We start from the raw sequence: 19,557 nt of genomic DNA, 5'->3' as shown, positions 1-19,557 counted from the left end.
TTTTGCCTGGAGCAAGTGATCACGTGGACAGCCCTTTTGTAATAGCAACTTTTTCAGGGAGAAGAGTGGCAGCTAGTGCTGCCAGATGACAAAGGGATCCTCAGATCAGAGATCTTAGCATTAAGAGCATTCCTGCTCTTAATGGTTTAGAGACCATTTAGTCACAGCTAGTCATTTTACAGAAGAGAAAACTGAAGCTCAGAAACTTCAGTTGTTTCTGCTGTACCTTGGGTACAGCAGAGAATAATAATTTCCTCTCCCCTTCTCACTAACAAATCCTTGATTTTATTTAGAGTGGCAACGTTCCCAGAATCAAATAATCACCTTCTTGGCCTTCCTTGCAGCTAGGAGTGTATATAACCCATTTTTTCTCACAAAGGAGATATAAGTGGAGGTCATTGGATACGGTTTTGGGGAAAGTTTTTTAAGGGGAAATAAGTGGCTTGTATGCCTCTTTGGCTCTACCTTTCTCCCTCCTGCTTGTAATGCATAAGATTAGTTGTCAGCTCTGACACTGTTTTTTTATCATGTGCCAGCATCCATTCTGAGTACGAAAAACTTTCACTTTGAGAGCACTATCTCTTTCTGGTAGTCCCTAATATCACTCATATTAGGGAGGAATCCATTCATGGATACAATATTTGAATTATACTAGTTTTCCTTATGGAAGCAAAGAGCATACATGAGGCTCTACAGAACTTGAGAAAGGACAAGAAGCTTCTAAGCTCCACATCCAAGAGCACTGTGATTGTGTCTTACCTTCTACAGAGCTCTAACTGTAAATATCTAGCATATTAGCTTTTGCTGTTTGTTCTGAGAGGTTATTTGCACCAGCTCACAGAGAAAAGTAACACACTGAAGATGCAAAGTTTTGGTAGACAGTTAAGGAGCAACGTTATTGGAGCACTAAGGAGAGGTATGCAGAAAAAAGAAAGAAATGTGTACATACTTTTGGATTTCTGGGCCAGAAAGGAGAAATTAGAAAGTGACAAAAAGAGGCAAACAAAAGGCTGGGTGTGATGGCTCATGCCTGTAATCCTAGCACCTTGAGAGGCTGAGGTGGGAGGATCACTTGAAGCCAGGAGTTCGAGACCAGCCTGAGTAGGAGGGAGACCCCGTCTCTACAAAAAAATAGAAAAATTAGCCTGGCATGGTGGCCAGCGCCTGTAGTCCCAGCTACTTGGGAGGCTGAAGCAGGAGGATCGCTTAAGCCCAGGAGTTTGAGGTCGCAGTGAGCTACGATGACGCCGCTGCTCCCTAGCCCCGGCGACAGAGTGCGACCCAGTCTCAAAAAATAAAAAATAAAAATAAAAAGGGGCAAACAAGAAAAACCCCCGTCTCCATTAAGCCTGCAAAACTCTTATGTGCCTTTAAAATAGGCCGTTTCCACACGCCATCCAACCCACTGATGCTGAGCCAAGCGCAAACTCTGCCAATTTGCCTAAGGAAAGTGGTTTCACTTGCAGTAAATCTTATTCATCCCCAATCTAATTATTGCTGAAAGATTTTTTTCTTTTTTTGAGAAAAAGTCAAATCCTTATCGCTTTTCTCCCTTTCAAGAAAGATAAAAGACTGCCTGGAATGTAGTAATAAGACTAGGACTGACTTTGTTCAGCCAAGTTTTCTTCTCAACAGAAGCACAGGTTGTCAGGTATGGGCTAAGGGGCCATTTCAGCTGCGGCCTCCTCCGGAAGCTGCTGTTACGAAAAGTATACAGTGTGAGAAGCATGCACTGCATGTTTAATCCAATCAATAAAACAAATAATTAGAAAAGTGGGCTTGTGGTAACTAAGGATGAGAGTGTGGAAGAACCTGGTTAGCATGAATGCTTTTTGCGTTTTTTTAATTATTTTTTAAGGGAAAGTGGAGTATCAAGAGGATATGTAGATACGATCGACCTTACACACTTAGAGTGTTTAAAACACAATCCTGGTATTTGTTCTCATCTCAGAAGCGCTGGGCTTGGTCTTTGTTACCTATTGGATTTCAGGAAGGCTGACTTGAGAAGCGGCGTTGCCATTTCCTGGGCCTTCACTTATTTTTTTTCCGGCGCTGGCAGCCAGATCCTTTGTTGTGCGTCCTCCGCATTCATCTCTTTCTGCCCTCGCACCTCCAGACAGTGTGACGAGGATTTTTTTCCAGGTCTTCGCGCGGAGAGCCCGGGACCGCCGTCCTCCCCGGCGGCGGATAAAGGGCCGCTGCAGCCGGCCAGGGGACGTCGGGCCGGGTCCGCGCCACCCCGGGCGCAGACAGCTTTGTGTGCGCGTCTGTCTGTCTCCGCAGCGCCAGACCCCCGGCGGCGGCGCGGCCGCGACCCCCGAGGAGGCGGGGCCTCCGCGCCGGCTCCGCCCGGTGAGGGTGGCGCGGCCGCCGCCGCCCGGGTTTGTTCCGTTACATCGCGCAGCCCCGACCGCTCCGCCGCGGGAGCTGGACCGGGCTGCCCCGGAGCACCCCATGGCCTTCGTCCCACCCAAACCCGCGTCCTGCTTTTTGCCCCGCTTCCTCACTTTTCCTCGTTAACAGCACATTGGCGGGGAGCTTGGCGAAACTCAGACTAAAACAGAAGAAGAAAAGAAAGGACAAATTCGATGCACCCGTCTCGGTACTCCGGAGTTTGTGAAGCGTCGTAAAGATGTCGGAGTCGGGGGAAATAAGTGAATTTGGCTACATTATGGAATTGCTAGCTAAAGGCAAGGTAAGTGATCGGGCGCGCGGCGCCGCGGCCTGGGCCCCCTCCTCCGGGCGCTACCTGGCCTGGAGCCGTGGGCGTCGAGTCCCTTCCCGCGCCCTGGCAGGGCAGGGGGCTAGAACCCCAGGGTCCGTGCTCTCAGCCCTGGCGTCCCACCAGCTGCAGAATGCAAAGTAGCCACCTTTTCTTTATTGCATGGCATCTCTTTAATGACCCAAGGGGGCTTTCGGGAGCGCTTGGAGCCAACTGAGCTGCGGCGGGGGTTCCCAGGACGCAGGGGGTCAGCCCAGCGTGCAGAGATGGAGAGGAGGGCTGGGCGGTGGCCGAGGGGGCGCTCTCCCGCGCGCCCTGGGCTGGTCAAGCGTGGTGACTTCGAGTGGGTGACCTCGCCTGTCTGGGCGCGGAGCGTGGAGGGAGAGTCGGGCCGGCGGGTGGGGAGGCTTGGAGGGCGGGAGCGTGTTCAGCGCGCAGTCAGACTGGGTGGCCGGTAAATAAGGGCAGCACTCGGTTCGCCCTGCCTTGCCGATTTCAGCCCTCCTTCCAGGTCCTTAGCCGCGGCTCCAGGCCAGGAATATTTCGAGCAACCTTTTTTCGGTGGGGAGGGGAAGATGCTGGAGGGAGCCGTATTTCAGCCCCGCACCTGTCCCGGAGCCTTTAGGAAGCCGGGATGGCGCCGTCGATGGGTCCTCGCGACCACGCCCTCAGCGGGGCAGGGTGGCGCCAGGCCTGGGCAGAGAGCCTTGAGGGAGGCTGGGCTCCGCGCTGCATCCCATAAGCTGCCCAGAGAGGCTCCTAAGTGGTTTGCAGCCGGGACGTGTCGGGAAATACCGAGGCTGCACCGGGACTCACAGGCGGCGAGAAGGCGGGAGAGGGCGTGTGCGTTCGCCCTCTGCGCATGGAGCTTCGAGAAGAGGTGATGGCACAGAGGAGAACCTGATTCCCTGCGTGGGGTCATCTGAAAGGAGAAGGGATGATTTTGCAGCTCCGGAGTGAGCACCTGAAACTTCAGTCGCACACCGCCTAACTCCGACTCCGCCGCGGTACAGTATGGAGTAGTGTTAGCTGCAGGCCACACGGTCCTGCGGCTCCCAGAGCTGGGGAGCCGGTTTAATGCACTGCCAGCCTAAAGGGTCCCAGGCAAACCATACGCCTCCCCGAATTCTCCTGTTCTGCAACCACAACACACGTTCATCCGAAATAAAATGCTCATTAACATTTCGAAGGTGGGGGCTATTCCTCAGGCCACCCTCCCATTTAAAGCCCAGGCCAGAAATACAAATGGAGAACCTTTGTTCTGTTCTTGCAACTGGGGCTCCATCCTGCACCTGAGGGGCCTCCCGCTCGCACGCTGGCCAGTACATCCAAGGCCTTCGTCGTCCCAAACAGCCGCCTCTTTACCAGCCCTTTGGCCCAGGGTGCATACTGCAGCCCGCTCTGTCCTCTGAAGAATGGACCCTGGGGAGAGGAGAAGCCCAGAAGAAAAGCCTGGCTCTGGGTGAAGAGGCGCACAGCCAGAGGAGGGCCAGAACCCAGCCCTCTACAGAGCAGGAGGCCCAGCAGGACCCCGACTGCCAGGTCTAAGGGCTGCCAGGGCTAAGGGCGATGTCTGACAGGGGCACCTATTTGGGAAGTATGAGGGCTGGGGATGGGGGGCAGGCAGGAAAAAGAATGCCTTTTTGTTGATTACAAAACAAATGATTACTCCTTGGGATGACTGATAAGTGAGTTTTGTCCTGTGGTGCTAGGACATTCTTCAAAGTAAGCCAGAATTATATTAGTTGGCTTTGCTTTCCTTCAAAGGCAGGCAAGCCCTGGAATTCTGAGAGAATAGTTTTGGGGCAGGACCCAGGGATCTGCATTTTAACACCCCAGGTGGCCATGAGGCAGACAGGTGAGCCTTCCAGAAACACTAAATAGGAGGTAGGGCAGAGCCATTAGTGAATCCTTAAAACTCCTTATAATTAAGTCACATAAAACCCAAAACAACCCTCTCAGAATAGCAATATGTTCATCACAATATGCTCACTGTGATGAAAGAACAAAAACAAAATAACTTTTTGGCTTCATTCTGTGGATTCTCTGCCTCTCTTTACTAGGCAGACCCTCTTCATCAGGCTTCAGCAACAGACCCGAGCATGCTCAGGGGACTTCCAAAATTGGAGAGGCCAAGTGTCCCTTTGAAATCTCTGGGGTTGGAAAGCAGGCTCTCCCAGGAAGAACTTAGGACAGTGCCTCCCTCTGTCCTTTTTGGGGGGTGAAGGGGGTTGGGTTGGTCAGTAGTAGCCTCCTGACTATTTCAACACAAGCCTATCTGCTATCCACTCTCCTCAAGCTCCCCGCATCCCAGCTCTATTTGAAACCCCTGTTCTGTGTGTGGTTATACAGGATTTGAAGACTGGATAGCAGCCATGGAATAGCAGCCCTTTGAGGTTGATTTGCTTTATTTTCCTCTGAGGAGTTAGGTTCCGCTTTGTAGTTCAGGTTAGTAATGCAATGAATAACGTGAAACTGGCCTGATCCTGAGAGTTACGGGAGTGCAGAGGCCTGTAGTGGGCCTGCCCCCTCCCACTCTCTTCCCTCGGAGTTGGGACCAGTGAGTTGGCGGTCCTCATGATTTCTTTCACTTTCCCCCCAGACATCGTCTTATCCTTGTGCTAGACTTCTCAAACACCGTATGTAAGTTGATTTAAGATACATGGCTCTAGAATTTTATAAAATTAATGCCTGAATATTATGCTTGTTGCAAAATATTCAAACTTCACACAAGGTTTTACGGAGTAAAAAGTGAAAGTTCATGCCCACCTCCAATCCACTACCCTTCCCAGTGGCAGCAGTTTATGTGTCTACCTCAAATTAAATGAGCTTACTGTGTGTTTTCTGACTGTGGGAGGTGAGCCTTTCATCTTAGGGTAACCTAAAACCCACAGGACAAACTTGATCAGCTTATTTTACTCTATTGTTATGGTTACTTTAATATTTAAAGTACACAGTGATCCCTGCCATTGTGATCTTTCTGCTCATCAAGTAACACCCTAGAAGTACAGTTATAATTCTCAAGAGGTTTAAAAATCAATGTAAATGTATTTCCTTATATTTTACTAACTGTGAAAATTTACCAGTTCTGAAAGCTGTCTTTTTGTTTCTTTTGCAACTCATCTCTCTGGACTAAAGTAAAGTTTTCCAAATCTGTGGTCAATATCTAGGATTACTCATAGCAGTATTTTCAAACTGTTTTGGTCTCTTGAAAGATTTGCATCAATGATTTTTTATTGTCATCATACACTTTTCTGAAATCATATAATGAAGATTTGATGACAAGGAACATAGAATTTAAATTTAGTATACCTCTTTATATTTTGAGAATCTAGCATATTTATTTATATATCAATAGCCCAGAAAGTATATCCCATTTCCCATAGTTCAATAATTACTGTTCAGGCACAACCAAGGAGTACAATAGTTTGAGCAAAAAAAAAAAAAAAAAAGAGGCTTTGGAAAACTTACATTTAATTTTGATAGAGAAACAGGCAATAATACCATTACTTGGTGAATTATTATTTTAACTTTGAACATCTTTGAGGCACAAAAAAATTCAAGAAGTTTTACAAACACAAAATTTACTTTCAAACAAGAAAACACTTATCCTCTGAAGAATTAGGTTTAGAAAATCCTGAAATCTAGACTAATGTAAGGTTTTAAACATCTCCTGGGACCAAAACAAAAATACCACCAAATGATCTGTTTCAGAAGGATGAATAGATAGTTGCTCACACAGCTAAACTCTAAACTGGAGTGCTAATGGTAAGGTTGTGTCCACTGCAAAGTGTTTTTAAAATTTTTTTTTTTTTATATCTTGGGACTGGGTGAAATGTGTGTGCTGTAGGGGGTAGGGAAGGCAAACAGAAGATTTAGACTTTTGTAATGCCATTTTGAAAATAGCTAATTTCACAAATATAATTTTCCTCTGATTTATTTTACTACATTTTCCTAAAGATAATTGGGAAAAAAGTATACTCTAAACTACTTTGTAAAAGAATATTTAAATCATATTTTTAATGAAATTATAAATTATATGTTTTACACTTACCTGGCAGTGCAATAGGGATGCTGGAATGAGACCCAGCATTGAATCCTGTCTCTTTGGTGTCTAGTGGTGTGATCCTGAGCATATTACTTAAATCTCTGGGTGGAGGCGGGGAGGATTTATGGTTGTTACCTGTATCCTCTGAAGAGAATTAAACTTATTCCAGTGGCTGGGTGTGGTGGCTCATGCCTTAATCCCAGCACCTTGGGAAGTCAAGGCAGGAGGATTCCTTGATGCCAGGAGTTTGAGAGCAGCCTGAGCAACATAGTGAAGACCCCATCTCTACAAAAAAATTAAAAAATTAGCCGGGAGCAGTGGCATGCACTTGTAGTCCTAGCTACTTGGGAGGCTGAGGCAAGAGGATTGCTTGAGCCCAGGAGTTCCAGGCTGCAGTAAGCTATGATTGTGCCACTGCACTCCAGCCTGAGAAACAGTGAGACTGTCTCTAAAATAAATAAATCAATTTAATTTTAAAAAAATACCTATTTCATAGGGTTATTGCAAGGATCAAATGAATATTTTATGCAAGATTCCTAATACTGTTTTTTGGCACATAAGAGGTCCTCAATAAATGAAAGATATTACCTCTGGCTATTAGGTATTGAGACACCTTAAATCCAAACTGTGATCACTATGATGTAGAGGTTGGGTTGCCAGATAAAATATAGAATATAGAGTTAAATTTGAATTTCAGATAAACAACTCTTTTTAGTACAAGTATGTCCCTTGCAATATTTGAGACATACTACAAAATTTCATTATTTATCTGAAATTCAAATTTAACACTGTGTTGTGTTTTTATGTGCTAAATCTAGCAACCCTAAGAGGAGGAATAATAAGATGTGGCCAAAAAGGACCTGCTAGACAACCTCAAACTATTGGCAATTTTGTTCACCTCCGGTTGGCCAAGAAACCTATTTGTCTACCAGTTTTATGCAGCCACTACACTCCTGTCATTAATGGAAAAATGTCTGTCAGAGCAGCACTGTGTTCCTCTCATCTCCCCAGTTTCAAACTGTTGGTCTGGTACTACTGTTTAGTAGGTAAATGCCTACTGAATCTTCTCTTTAACAAGTAAAAGCTTAAATGGTTGGGAAGATAAGACTTGCAAAACATCAAACATTAGTGTACAAATTGAGAGGATGTAGTTGTGTTAAACTGAGCGGTAAGACTAAGTGCTAAAGGAGTTCAGAGTTAGGGGAGACAATCAATGAAAACTAGACTAAAATGAAGGAGGCTCTAGAACTGCATCTTGAAAGACGAGCAGGATTTGGCCAGGCAGTAGAAATCTGAACTTCCTGGCTCTCTGGACTCCTCTCCCCTGCCTTTGTTCCCATAGAAACACTTTATGACTGGTAACCTTGGCGTGTCAGAGGCTTGGTCAATAATTGATAGACAGTGCCATTCATTGTCCCATCACCTATAACCCCCTGATAACCAGAAGTACAGACAATCTGTGTGCCAATCTACTGTAAAACCCTGTGATTTACTTTCTATCTTCCTTATTTTCCATAAGTCCAGGGGCTTTCTTGATTTTGTACCCATAGTTAGTTGCTCAATGACGAGGGGTTCCCAACAGGGAGCAAGGCTTAGGGGTATGTGGCCATATCACTTTGTTTCTACTTCTTGCTTAGGACATACTAAAAGAATCTGATCAGAACCCTATCTGATCTCAGACCAAACTGATTAAGAGCCAGTGGTGCCTCATAGCACTGACTGAAACATACACCATGGTCACTGGGACCTGACCCAGCCAGGAATTTAATCTCCTAGTGGATAATAGGAGTCAATATGGGAAGACACCAGGTCAACTTAGTGAGTAGTATATGGTTTACAAAGCAACAGGTTTATATTTTAAATAGCAAGTAATGAACATTTATTGAGCTTCTGTTTTACCATAACCTGAATTTTGTATATGTTTGGGGAAAGGGTGTTATTGACCTTCTGGGCTTCATGAAGCAGATGAATGTGAGACCTACAAGATGGAAGAGCCCTTGTGATAGAAGAGAAATTAAGTAATACCAACAAGTGCAGGATATCACAATGAAGGCAAGAGTGCTGAATGAAGGTCCACAGACTGGGAGAGGGGTAATAGAAATGGAATAGGTTTCCTTGTGTTGAATTTTGACCCATATTTTAAAAGAAATTATGGGAAAAGGAGGTGCTAGGATACTCCAAACTGGGGAGGGATGGGCACCAAGAAATAGCATATGCCATGCAAAACGGGGGGATAAAAATAATTTTTTTAAAAAACCCAGATATTTCATGTTATTCCTGCTGAAAAGCCTTCAAAAAAGTTTCCCAGCATCTACAGAAAAGCATAGTATTTCAGGCCTTCCATCTTTTAGCAGACTTACTTTGTTGTTGCAAGTTTACCAACCCTCTTATAACCCCTTCCCGCAACACACACATGTTCTAATACAATCCCATACACATACTCCCCTTCCCCTTACGTTCCTACACCAAGCTGCTTGTGGTCCCGGACTATAGCTTGTTTTGCCCCTTGCACATAGAGGCACAAGGACAGGGCTACACATATGGAAAGTCATCTGGAAATGCCTAATTGATAGCTGTTGTTGTAATCTAGGCATGCAGAGGGGAGGCTCCGGGTGGACAAGGGAATCAGCTGTGACAATGAGAAAGAACGAAACCTGAGGAAGAAGAAACAGTATGCTTTGAGGCTGACCAGTGGTGGAGAGGGAAGAAGAAAGGATGAAAAACACACAGGATTTTAACTTGAGGAACTGGGAAGGGTCTTGATAACTTTGAGAACTGGGAAGCTGGGACGTATGGGTGTTGGAAGAGAGAAGTTGATGAGATGATCCACAGCATGGCAGCCAAGGCTAAAAATGACTAGAGAACTGGGAAAGTGATGGTTTCAAATGGTGGTTTTCATATTTCCAACATATCCCTCCCCTTTTGCTTTAAAAAGTTTATGGATTAAATAGAAATAAATTTTTTACATTAAAATGTTTTAGAAGTAAAACATGCACATATAAAATGCAAACAATACAATGTGAGTGAAGAGCAAGTCTTGTACACCTGACTCTACCCATTACTTCTCCATAATAGGTATCATTTTTTGCGCTCTATTCCAGAGACTTATTTTTATTTATTTGCCTATATTAGCATAAATGTGAATGGCAGCATACAGAATTCATATGGTCTTGTATTTTTTGAATACTATGTTTTAGAAATCCTTTCTCATCACTACATTCATTTTAACGGCTGCATAGTATTCCATGGTATGGATGTACATTATAGATGATAGATATTTAGTTACCATAAAGTCCCAATAAGATCTTTGTACACATGTTTTTGTGTACACACGCAAGTATCACAGTAGGGACATTGTGAGATGTGAAATTGCTTAGTAAAAAGTATAAGTATTTAACATTTGTGATAGGATTTGCAAAATTTCCCTTCAAATAAGCTGTACCAATGTACACTGTCACAAAAAAGTTTGAAAGTGCTTAGTTCCCCCACATTTTTGCCAAGTGTATTAAAATAATTTTTGAACTCTGTGAATCAGGTGGAAAATGGTATCTCAGTGAAGTTTGATGTGCATAATGGAAGGCCTTTAAAATTTATTTTCACCCAAATATTGTTTATACAGTTTTACCTTTAATTCAGGTTAATGAAGCCTTCTAATCGCCTTTACTCTGTCAACTAGTATGTTTTGGACCAAAGCACTATCCTGGTGTGTGGATGTGAAATTACAGCTGGAGGGAAATTATTAACCCAAAGGCCAGTATTAAAAACAGAAATGGACTTTAATGCTTTTTAATGGTTGAGAGGCTTTAAAAATCTATATATGCACATGGAATAGGACCTGATTTAGGTACCTAAATCACGCAGGCATTTGTTATTTTCCTCATTTCCCTCCTGATTAGCACTCTTCAGAAACTGCGGGAAGGAAGCCTTCTCAGGTCTAGCTCGTGCGGCCACGGAACGGGTATATTAATCCGGATCAGAACAGCCGAGTCATTCCCCGGCAAGGCGTTCAGCCTTTCTGCACCTCGTCTGTAAATTGAGGGTATTCCGTTCAAGACAATTGCCAGCATAGGCCCTTGCTGTTCTTTCTTCTGCACTGCTACCCTTATTTAGCTGCGGGCTTGGAGAAGAGGTTACCGCTTCTGACAGAGCCGTGGGGAAGACGGCGGAACTTGCCACAGCCGGAGACTTCTCCCAAAACAGGAAATAAAAGTTGGATGCATTTCAAAACCTAAATGGGCTACCTCGCTAGAGGGACCCAGCAGTTTAGGGCACCTGTTCTTAAAGTCTGATCTACAAGGCTGAATTATTTAGCCAGACGGGAAGTTAGTGTCGTGATTTAACACAATCTCAGGTTAATTTGTTCTCCGTGTGCCCAAAACAGAAGACTCGCACTCGATCCTTGGTATGTGGACTTTACGCTGCTAGTCCCCGAGGTAGCGCGCGCCCCAACCCTCGGCGGGCGCCCCCCGCGTGGCGCGCGGGTGCGGGAGCGGCTCGGGACTCGGTCGGAGGTCTGCGCCGGGAAACCGCAGAGCGGCTGCGGGACCCCCGGCCGGCACCCGGGAGTGGCAGTTCTGCCCTGTGGGCTGTCCCCACGCCACTTGGCAAGGTGTCGTGTGTGAGGCACCGCGCCCCAGTGTGTAGCAGCAGGAGGCAGAATACGAGTGCTTGGTGACCAGTGAGGGACTGTGAAGTTCATCCGGCGAATCGAGCCGCGAGAGAAGTGGGAAGAGCCGGCGGGGAGAATGTCCAACCCGGGGGAGCCCCCAGGCCCAGCCTGGTTGGGGGCGGTGGCAGGGTGGGCGGGGTCTCGCTCTGGTCGCCTCAGAGGGCGCAGCTCTGCGGTGCTCGCTGCGACTGCACAGGGAAGGTGGCCCCGACGCGCCCTCGCCGCCACCACCGCGTTCAAAGCCAGGAAGTGAGGCTTTTCTGTGGAGCTTCGCACCCAGCACTGCAAAAGCAAACTGAAAGGCAGACGTGCCGCGCGGCGCGCGGGCCAAGGCTTCCGCCGGCTGCAGGCGGCCGCTGCAGAGCCGCCCCGCCCCGGCCCCGCCCCGGCGCCGCCCTCGGCCTCACTTCCGCCCCTCGCAGGCTGCCAGCCCCGGCAGGGGGCCCGGATGGGAGTGAGGGGCCAGCTGCGCGGTGGAGAGGTGGCGGCGGAGAGGTGGCGGCGGAGGGTGCCGGGGCCCAACCGCGCGCCACACCCCGCCTGCACTGCCCCGGCGCCCGGCCGCCCCGGCGCCCCGCTACCGGCAGCCCCGCCTCCATTGTGCGGCTGGCGCTGTTGCCTGGGAGACGGCCCCGCCCCGGCCCCGCCCCCGCTGGGTCTCAGCGCGGCCGCCGGCCCGTCCGCAGTCAGCAGGAGCCGCCGCCGCAGCTGGCCGCGGGGCGGGATTCCCGGGGCCGTCGCAGGGGGCAGAGCTCGATTCTCCCGCGCCTGTGCTTTCGCCCACCGCGGCTTGCTCCTCACCGCGTCGGTCCGCTGGCCGGAGCCGGCTGACCAGCTCGCCCTCCAGCTTCGAACCGAGGCTCTACGGCCGCCGCAGGGACCCGCCCACCAGACCCCGTCCGGGGTGCCTGTCTGGACCCTGCCGTTGATGACACCTGGCAGAAGGCACCATGGAGGGAGATGGTTCAGACTCGCTGGTGAGTGCGGGGAGAGGGGCGGCCGCCTCCCACCTCGCTGGCGGCGCGCCGGGGCCCCCGGCTCTTACTCTTTCTTTCCTCTGCCCTGAACGCTGGGGAGCCTCCCCTCCCGGAGGAGGGAGGGCTTGCGGTGGCCACGCTTCCTCTTCGCCGTCTCCGCCCGGGCCGGGTTCCGCACGCGGGGGCGCCCCTCTCCACCCGCGGCGGGTCTCCTGGGCCCAGAGGAGAGCGCGGATCCGGTGATTGCCCACCTGAGCAACTCGGGGAATCCCGGCAGGGCTCACCAATAGAGTTCAGGCTGTCGAATGACTTCTCTTTAGGGAGTCGGGTGCCGGCAGAGAGCTGGGGCGCGTGTGTCGCGCGTGTTGGGTCGCCCTTTGTCTGGGGACGCCGTGGGGCTGGACTGGAGTCCGGCTTGGACCCCCGCGGGCCGGAGCCTGCCGCCGCCGCCCCAGCCGGCAAAGGCTCCTCCCCGGCTTTGCCTGCCCGCGGGGGTGGGGAGCGCGCCAGGGCCCTGGCAGCTGTCGGGGTACAAGTGTTTTTGTTTGAAGGGGTCGCATATGCAATTCTTTCGAAGTTTCCCGACGAACCCCTTTGAAACCGTTTAACTGAGGGAGCCACCACATCACATTTCTCTTAATCAGATCGTTTCCCCCTCAATGAATATAAAAGGAACACTAATTTTTAGAAGAATTACTCTATAGCCATTGTAATTAAAAAGCCAGATTCAGGACATTGCTTTATGTACAAGAAAAATGGTAATGATTTTTAGATCTTACCCCAGGGAGAGGTAAACCTTAAGTGACTGTACGGTTTTATCCGTAAAATGGGGTGTTAAACCTATTTTGGACATTCAGGACAGTATTTTCCTTTGAATTAGATGTCAAGCCCTTTGTGAAATGAGATAGGACGTGAATATTCTAAATTCTTAGATGTGAATTGTGAGATGTGTTTATCTTTCCAAATTTATTAACATTGTGACATGATGTGGGCCTTTATTAGACATTTGAGTGATGCAGCATGAGGTACTGCATTGAAAGACCCACTCACGATGATAAAGCCAGTTGGCGCTAATGCTGTTAAATTGTTAGGGATTACTAAAGCACTTTGTGTTCCTGTAGGGGGAATAAGTTAATATACATTTTTATTTCATTACACTGAGTGAATTAATTAAATTTTAATTTTCTGTGTATCTTTAGTAATTGAAATGATTGCACAATGTTATGGGTACTTTAAAGTTAGACTGTCATTAAAATTGCAGAGATACTGACTATAGGATTCGTAGGTTTGAAGTTTGGAATACATGAAAAAAACTACATAGGGAAAGGTTGGGAAAACTGGTATGAGGTCATCAAACTTTTTTTAATTGTAATGAGTTTAAAATGTTTCTCACTTAAAATAATGAAAGCCTGCTGTTTTAAGAGCACTTACAGTGGTGCCTGTGTACCCTTTTAAAAGGATCCTCTACATCCTTTTAGTGTTCATAAAGTGCTTTTAAGATAACTGCTTTGATATGCAGCTCGAGAACCTCAAACATTTTAGCTGTATTACAGTTGCAGCATATGAAAAATGGTCACATTTAATGTAGACAATTGCTAATTCAGCTTGTAAATAGATTTCAAGTAGGGTTCTGTGAACACACTGGCTAACCTAGTGTTTACCAGCTCTTGTTATGTACCCGTCACAAAGTTAATTCACCAAATAGGAATACAGTCTTATTCTTAGTGCTGTATTCAAAATTCTTATTGAAGAAATCTACTTTTAAGATTCATGAAGTCCTAAATCAATGGATTATTCCTGGTGATTTGCATCTTTATAATTTTTGACAGAATATTATGATCTCCTAATATTTTATGCTAATTTTTTCTCTTTACTTTCTTTTTATTATTTTGTGTCCCTTCACTTCTGTGCTGTGAATATTGGGGGGGGGGTGATGGTATCAAATTTCATAGTCGAAAAGAAACTTCAGAATTTAAAAAAATCTGTTTCTTAATTCTTTTTGGAAAGGCAAACACTTGGACTTATGCAAGAGGTATAAAAATGTTAATGTATTTACCCACTAAGAGCCTTTAACTCTGATTTTTTCCCTCAATTTAAGGTTACCATTAAGAATATCGAAAGAGAGCTCATTTGCCCAGCATGCAAGGAGCTGTTTACCCACCCATTGATTCTCCCTTGTCAACATAGTATCTGTCATAAATGTGTAAAAGAACTCTTACTGACTCTTGATGATTCATTCAATGACGTGGGATCAGACAACTCCAATCAGAGCAGTCCTCGCCTTCGGCTCCCTTCCCCTAGCATGGATAAAATTGATAGAATTAACAGACCAGGTATGTGGTGGAACCTTGGTGGGAGGAGGGAGGGCTTATAGATAAGTATGTGTTCAGTGGTAACTGTGAAAGGAAAATTATTTTTGTCATTTTGAGGGCTAATTTCTCCAGGTGAATAAACAGAATTTGTAATTATAAAGGGTCCTCCTCTCAAAACGTCAGAGTGAACTCTTGTTATCTTTTGACATGCACTTAAAGTGGATATTAAATTTTTTTAGCATAATAAAGTGTCAAGCAAAGATATTAAATATTTGACACCAACTTTGTGTTAAGCTCCTTACTAACTGCATCTGTATTTTAGGGGATGTTCTGACCTTGATATGATAAAATAATGGACTACTGAAGTACTAACTAGGAAAATATCCATATGTGGTAATATATAAATAAATACTGCAGAATTACGGGATGAGACTACATAGTGGCTAGTCCTAAAGAATTTTTTAGAGGAATTATTTTGTGTCATTTTATCCCACCTGAGGATTTTATGATCTTCATTCAGTTTTAACGTATAATATTTTTTGAAATAAGGATTTTGAATATCATAAATATCAGAATCTGTAGTAATGTGTAGAAGATCTAATTTGATGTATAGCACATATTCTATACCTTTATCCCATGGCCAATTGTTTCCTGTTGGGAATAGTGTTACTTTTTTTCCTAGACAGCCAATGCAGGATTAATGTAGATCAAAATTAATTTGAATCACTGGGGATGCTGAAATTCAGGGCCAGATCCTAGTACATAAATTAGTGATGAGGACCAAGGTGGGTGGAAATACCATAGTCTCATCATGTTAGTTGTATCTTTGGTATGGAGGAGAGTACGTGGGTGACCACAAGTACCAGACTTGAGAGCTTCAACTCTGCCCAATTTTGAGTTTGAGGTTTTAAGTATAATCCTCTTGTCCAATTTTTCAGTTTCTCCCTCTTAAATTATAGGAGTGGCTTTTTAATATTGCAAAAAACCTTTTTGGAAAAGAATCTCTCTAAGTTGTGTTTTAGAGAATGTCTTTAATTTACCCTGTGATATTGAGTCTGCTTGGGTGATGTTAATGTCTGTGTGCTCTATCAGAGAGTGGATAAGAGTAGATTTGTTTAAAGGGTGATATGCTATTTTAAAAATATGGGTTTTTTAAAATGTCAATCACTAATTACTTAGAAGATAATTGCACATATAGAAATGTATACAAAACAGGAATGTCAGGCAAGCTGGGAGAGTGCAGGGAATATGAGGACAGAGAGGGTCATGCTCATTGTGAAGTCATCACTTTTGTTTCTCTCTTTGCTACCAGTCTGGTACATTGAGGAAGGGGAGAAAGATACCATTGCTTGAAATCGTCCTACCAGATAAAACTTGATATTCTATTGGTAGACCTTCATTGGCTAATTGGGGACCCCTGGTTGATTGACTAAGGAAAATTTACTTTTTGTATATTAATATTTAGCACAAACAAATGGAATTTTAGTTATGTACTGTATTTCTACTTGTAATTAGATTGTGCTCACATATGTATTTCATGAAATCATATTTTAGAAAAAACTGGTTATTAATTAACTAATTAATTAAAATAGAGACAGAGTCTCACTATGTTGCCCAGGCTGGTCTCTGACTCTTGGCCTCAAGTGATCCTCCTGCCATGGGCTCCCAAAGTGCTGGGATGACAGGCATAAATGCCTGGGCTATTTACTTACTTATTTTTTGAGAGGGAATCTCACTACATTGCCCACGCTAGTCTCAATCTCCTAAGCTCAAGTGATCCTCAAGCTACTCAGCCTTCCAGGTAGCTGGAACTGTAGGCACATGCCACCATGCCCTGCTTGAAATTCTATAATTTATTTAGGCTTTTAATCTTAAGATTTGGTTTCTATATGGTTCATAAATGAAGTACTAGATGAAATATAGTTAACTGTTTCTGTTTTCAGGAATTAACCTAGCATGATCCTGTATAGTTGCTTAATAAATATTTGTTGAATGACAAACCTCTGCTACAAAGAGCATGCCACAATCGCTTATATTCAGTAGTAGTGGCATTTTTTTTAAAAATAAGAGCTCTGTTCCACCATACATTCCACTGTCTAGATCAGAAATAGAATGACTGAGGTATTCCTCCCTCTTCTTTAGGAAGAACCCTATAAAGTCAGATTCCATCCTGAGGGGTGGGGAATTTGGAGTGCTTGAAGAGTTTGAAAACTTTTCTGTGAAGAACAATTAGGAGAGGAGAAGGGATGACTGCACAATATGATGGCTGTCTTGCAGATGGAAAGAGTACACTGGGTATCTTTAGCAAAGGTTCCAGATAAATAAGTAGATGTACTAGGAAGGCAGATTTAACTTAGCATGTAAGAAAACAACACCTGCTCCCACCCCACAAGCTGTCCAAAAATGAAATGGGCTGCCTCATTCAATCAGATCCCTGCCAGTAGAAGTGTTTAAATAGGTGTTAAATTTAGATGCTGCAGGGACCAAACAGTTGCATTAATGAAGCAGACCTCTGTTTCATTTTACTTCTTTGCTCTAGAGACAATATTTTATTTTCCCATTAACTCAACAACTATAAATCCAGCAGCCCAGGTGACAGCAGCCAGCTGACTCTAGGCCTCCCTGTTGGAGAGGTGGGCGTGGTTTGGGACTGTGGAGACTAAAATGGATGCCTTGTTAAAGGGGTAGTAGTACCCACTGGGCACCAGTGAATTATCATGTCGGCTTGGGGATGCCAATTTGTCAGATTTATTAGTTTTATACAAAAACTTGATAATGGTGTTTATGTGTAATATGATTTTTTACATATTGGCAATTTATTTAAAAATGTCATGTCAGCTTAACATAGGGCAGGACAGTCAAAACACATCTTTGGCTCTGATCCATCCAGCTTTTGGGACATCAGTGTTTGCAGTCTTTGTTTTGAACAATGGATGGGTGACCACTGCCTGCAAATATTGTGGAGGGTATTTCTGCTTTGGGTGGTACATCGGGCCAGTTGTTCTGTCACCTGCCAGATCTTTTCTGGCACTGAAGTTCCATGCCTTATTGAATACCAGTTGCATTCACTCATTCAACAAGTATTTGAGTGCCCTGTGATTACCAGATATGGCTGAATGCTGAAGGATGATAAACAAGTAGACCTGCCTTCTTTTTTTTTAAGACATATATGGCCAAGCATTATACAAAGCTTTGTGAGAGATGTAGTAATGACAGCATAGTTCTTTACCAAGACCATATACAGTGCAAGTTAATAGAGCACCCAAAGGATGAGAATGCTCCAAGTATGGTAATCATTTCTGGAGGTTTTTATCAAGTTAATGCAAACTTTAGGATTGTTCTCTGCATGATCACCAGTTTTAAACCAAGAGAAATATATTTTAAGCCAGTGCAAATATAATATTACTTATTCTACGTTATTGGGCATTTGCCTATAATTTTCCTTTGGATAGATTCATGGCTAAGTAATGTTCTTTTTTTTTTAATGACAGATTTCTTTTTTTCTTTTCTTTTTTTTTTTTTTTTTTTTATAATTTAGACATACTTGAAAAGGAAACCAGAAACCCTGTTCTGAGTGATTGGTATGGGAGGAATAGAATTCTAAAAATTAGTTTTGCCACTGGCTTAATAAAGGGATTAATTAGACCTGGACTGTGCAGTACCGTAGCCACTTAGCCACGTGTGCTCATTGAGGGCTTAAAACGTGGCTAGTCTGAATTGAGATGTGCTGTGAGTGTAAATAAAATACACACTGGATTTCAAAGATGTAGCATACAAAAAGACTGTGAAATGGCCTTTAATAATTATTATATTGATTACATTTTGAAATGATAGTATTTTGGATTTAGTCAGTTAAGTGTTATTAAAATTAATTTCACTTGTTTCTTGCTGAGTGCTGTAATCATAGCTCACTGAAGCTTTAAACTCTTGGCCTCTAGTGATCCTCCTGCCTCAGCCTCCCAAAGAGCTGGGATTACAGGTGTGAGCCAAGGTGCCCAGCCTCATTTGTTTCTTTTTTAATGTGACTACTGGAAAATTTAAAATTACATATATTATACTTTTGGCTCATATATTTCTTTTGGGTAACATTGCATTAGACATTTGACAGATTTTTTTTGAAAAATAATGAGAGTCTCTTGAAAGGAGAATAAGGTTTGTGTGTAACACAATAGCATATTAAATTATACAAAAATAAAATCTATGTTACTGTATCCTTTGGGTCATATATATGTAAGCTTCTTCACTATTTTGTATTCTCCTGTTGAATATAGACAGTTTTAGGGATATTTATTTACAGTTTTTAGGTCAGTAAAAAGTCAAAAGGTGCTTGATTTTACTTTGTATTTCCAACAGTTACCAGAAATATGATTGTTAGAAATAAAAATCTGTATTTTTACAGATTTGGTCTCTTAAGTATAGGTCCCTTAAGTGCTGTACCAACAATGATATAGTTCTGAATTCTAATAAGATAGTTTGAATGTTTTACGTTGCTGGCTTCATAAATAACATGTATACCAGGAAAAACACATTTTTACTGTTAATTCAATAATTGTATTATGTGCAGGACACAGTTACTCCTTTATCTTTTGTTACAAGTTGTGAATCTTCTCTTTGAAATTAAATTCTAAATCCAGCTTTCTGTTCATTGTTCACAGCATCACAACGGAGATCTTTGGGGTGGAGAGGTAGAAAATGTTTTATTGCTTTTGTGGCCGCAGGCAGTATAGTGTTAGATTTAAGTAATGTTGTGTGTATATAAGGTTCTCAAACATCAGTGGTCAAGTCCTCAAAATTGTGTAGAAAGTGAATAAATTGGTCTGAAATGACTT

The 19,557-nt window shown here is 44.3% G+C and overlaps 1 protein-coding gene across 3 annotated transcripts in view; it reads left to right on the top strand.

Moving 5' to 3' along the window:
- The first annotated feature begins 2,632 nt into the window (after positions 1–2,632).
- The window catches only part of TRIM36 (tripartite motif containing 36), a 40,171-nt gene continuing 23,246 nt past the window's right edge, over positions 2,633–19,557 (top strand). The window contains exons 1-2 of one of the 3 annotated variants that reach the window (XM_069492317.1): positions 2,633–2,695; positions 14,515–14,749. In XM_069492317.1, coding sequence (XP_069348418.1) covers positions 2,633–2,695; positions 14,515–14,749 — 298 coding nt within the window. Of the gene's footprint in view, positions 2,696–4,785; positions 4,914–12,383; positions 12,417–14,514; positions 14,750–19,557 lie in introns of those variants that run through there. The other 2 variants (XM_069492319.1, XM_069492318.1) reach the window with 2 other exon arrangements.

This window comes from Eulemur rufifrons, chromosome 17 (assembly GCF_041146395.1).
Source record: "Eulemur rufifrons isolate Redbay chromosome 17, OSU_ERuf_1, whole genome shotgun sequence".
In the NCBI taxonomy this organism is placed as follows: Eukaryota; Metazoa; Chordata; class Mammalia; order Primates; family Lemuridae; genus Eulemur; species Eulemur rufifrons.
The sequence above is the reverse complement of the archived record's forward strand: the minus strand, read 5'-3'. Positions and strand labels throughout refer to the sequence as shown.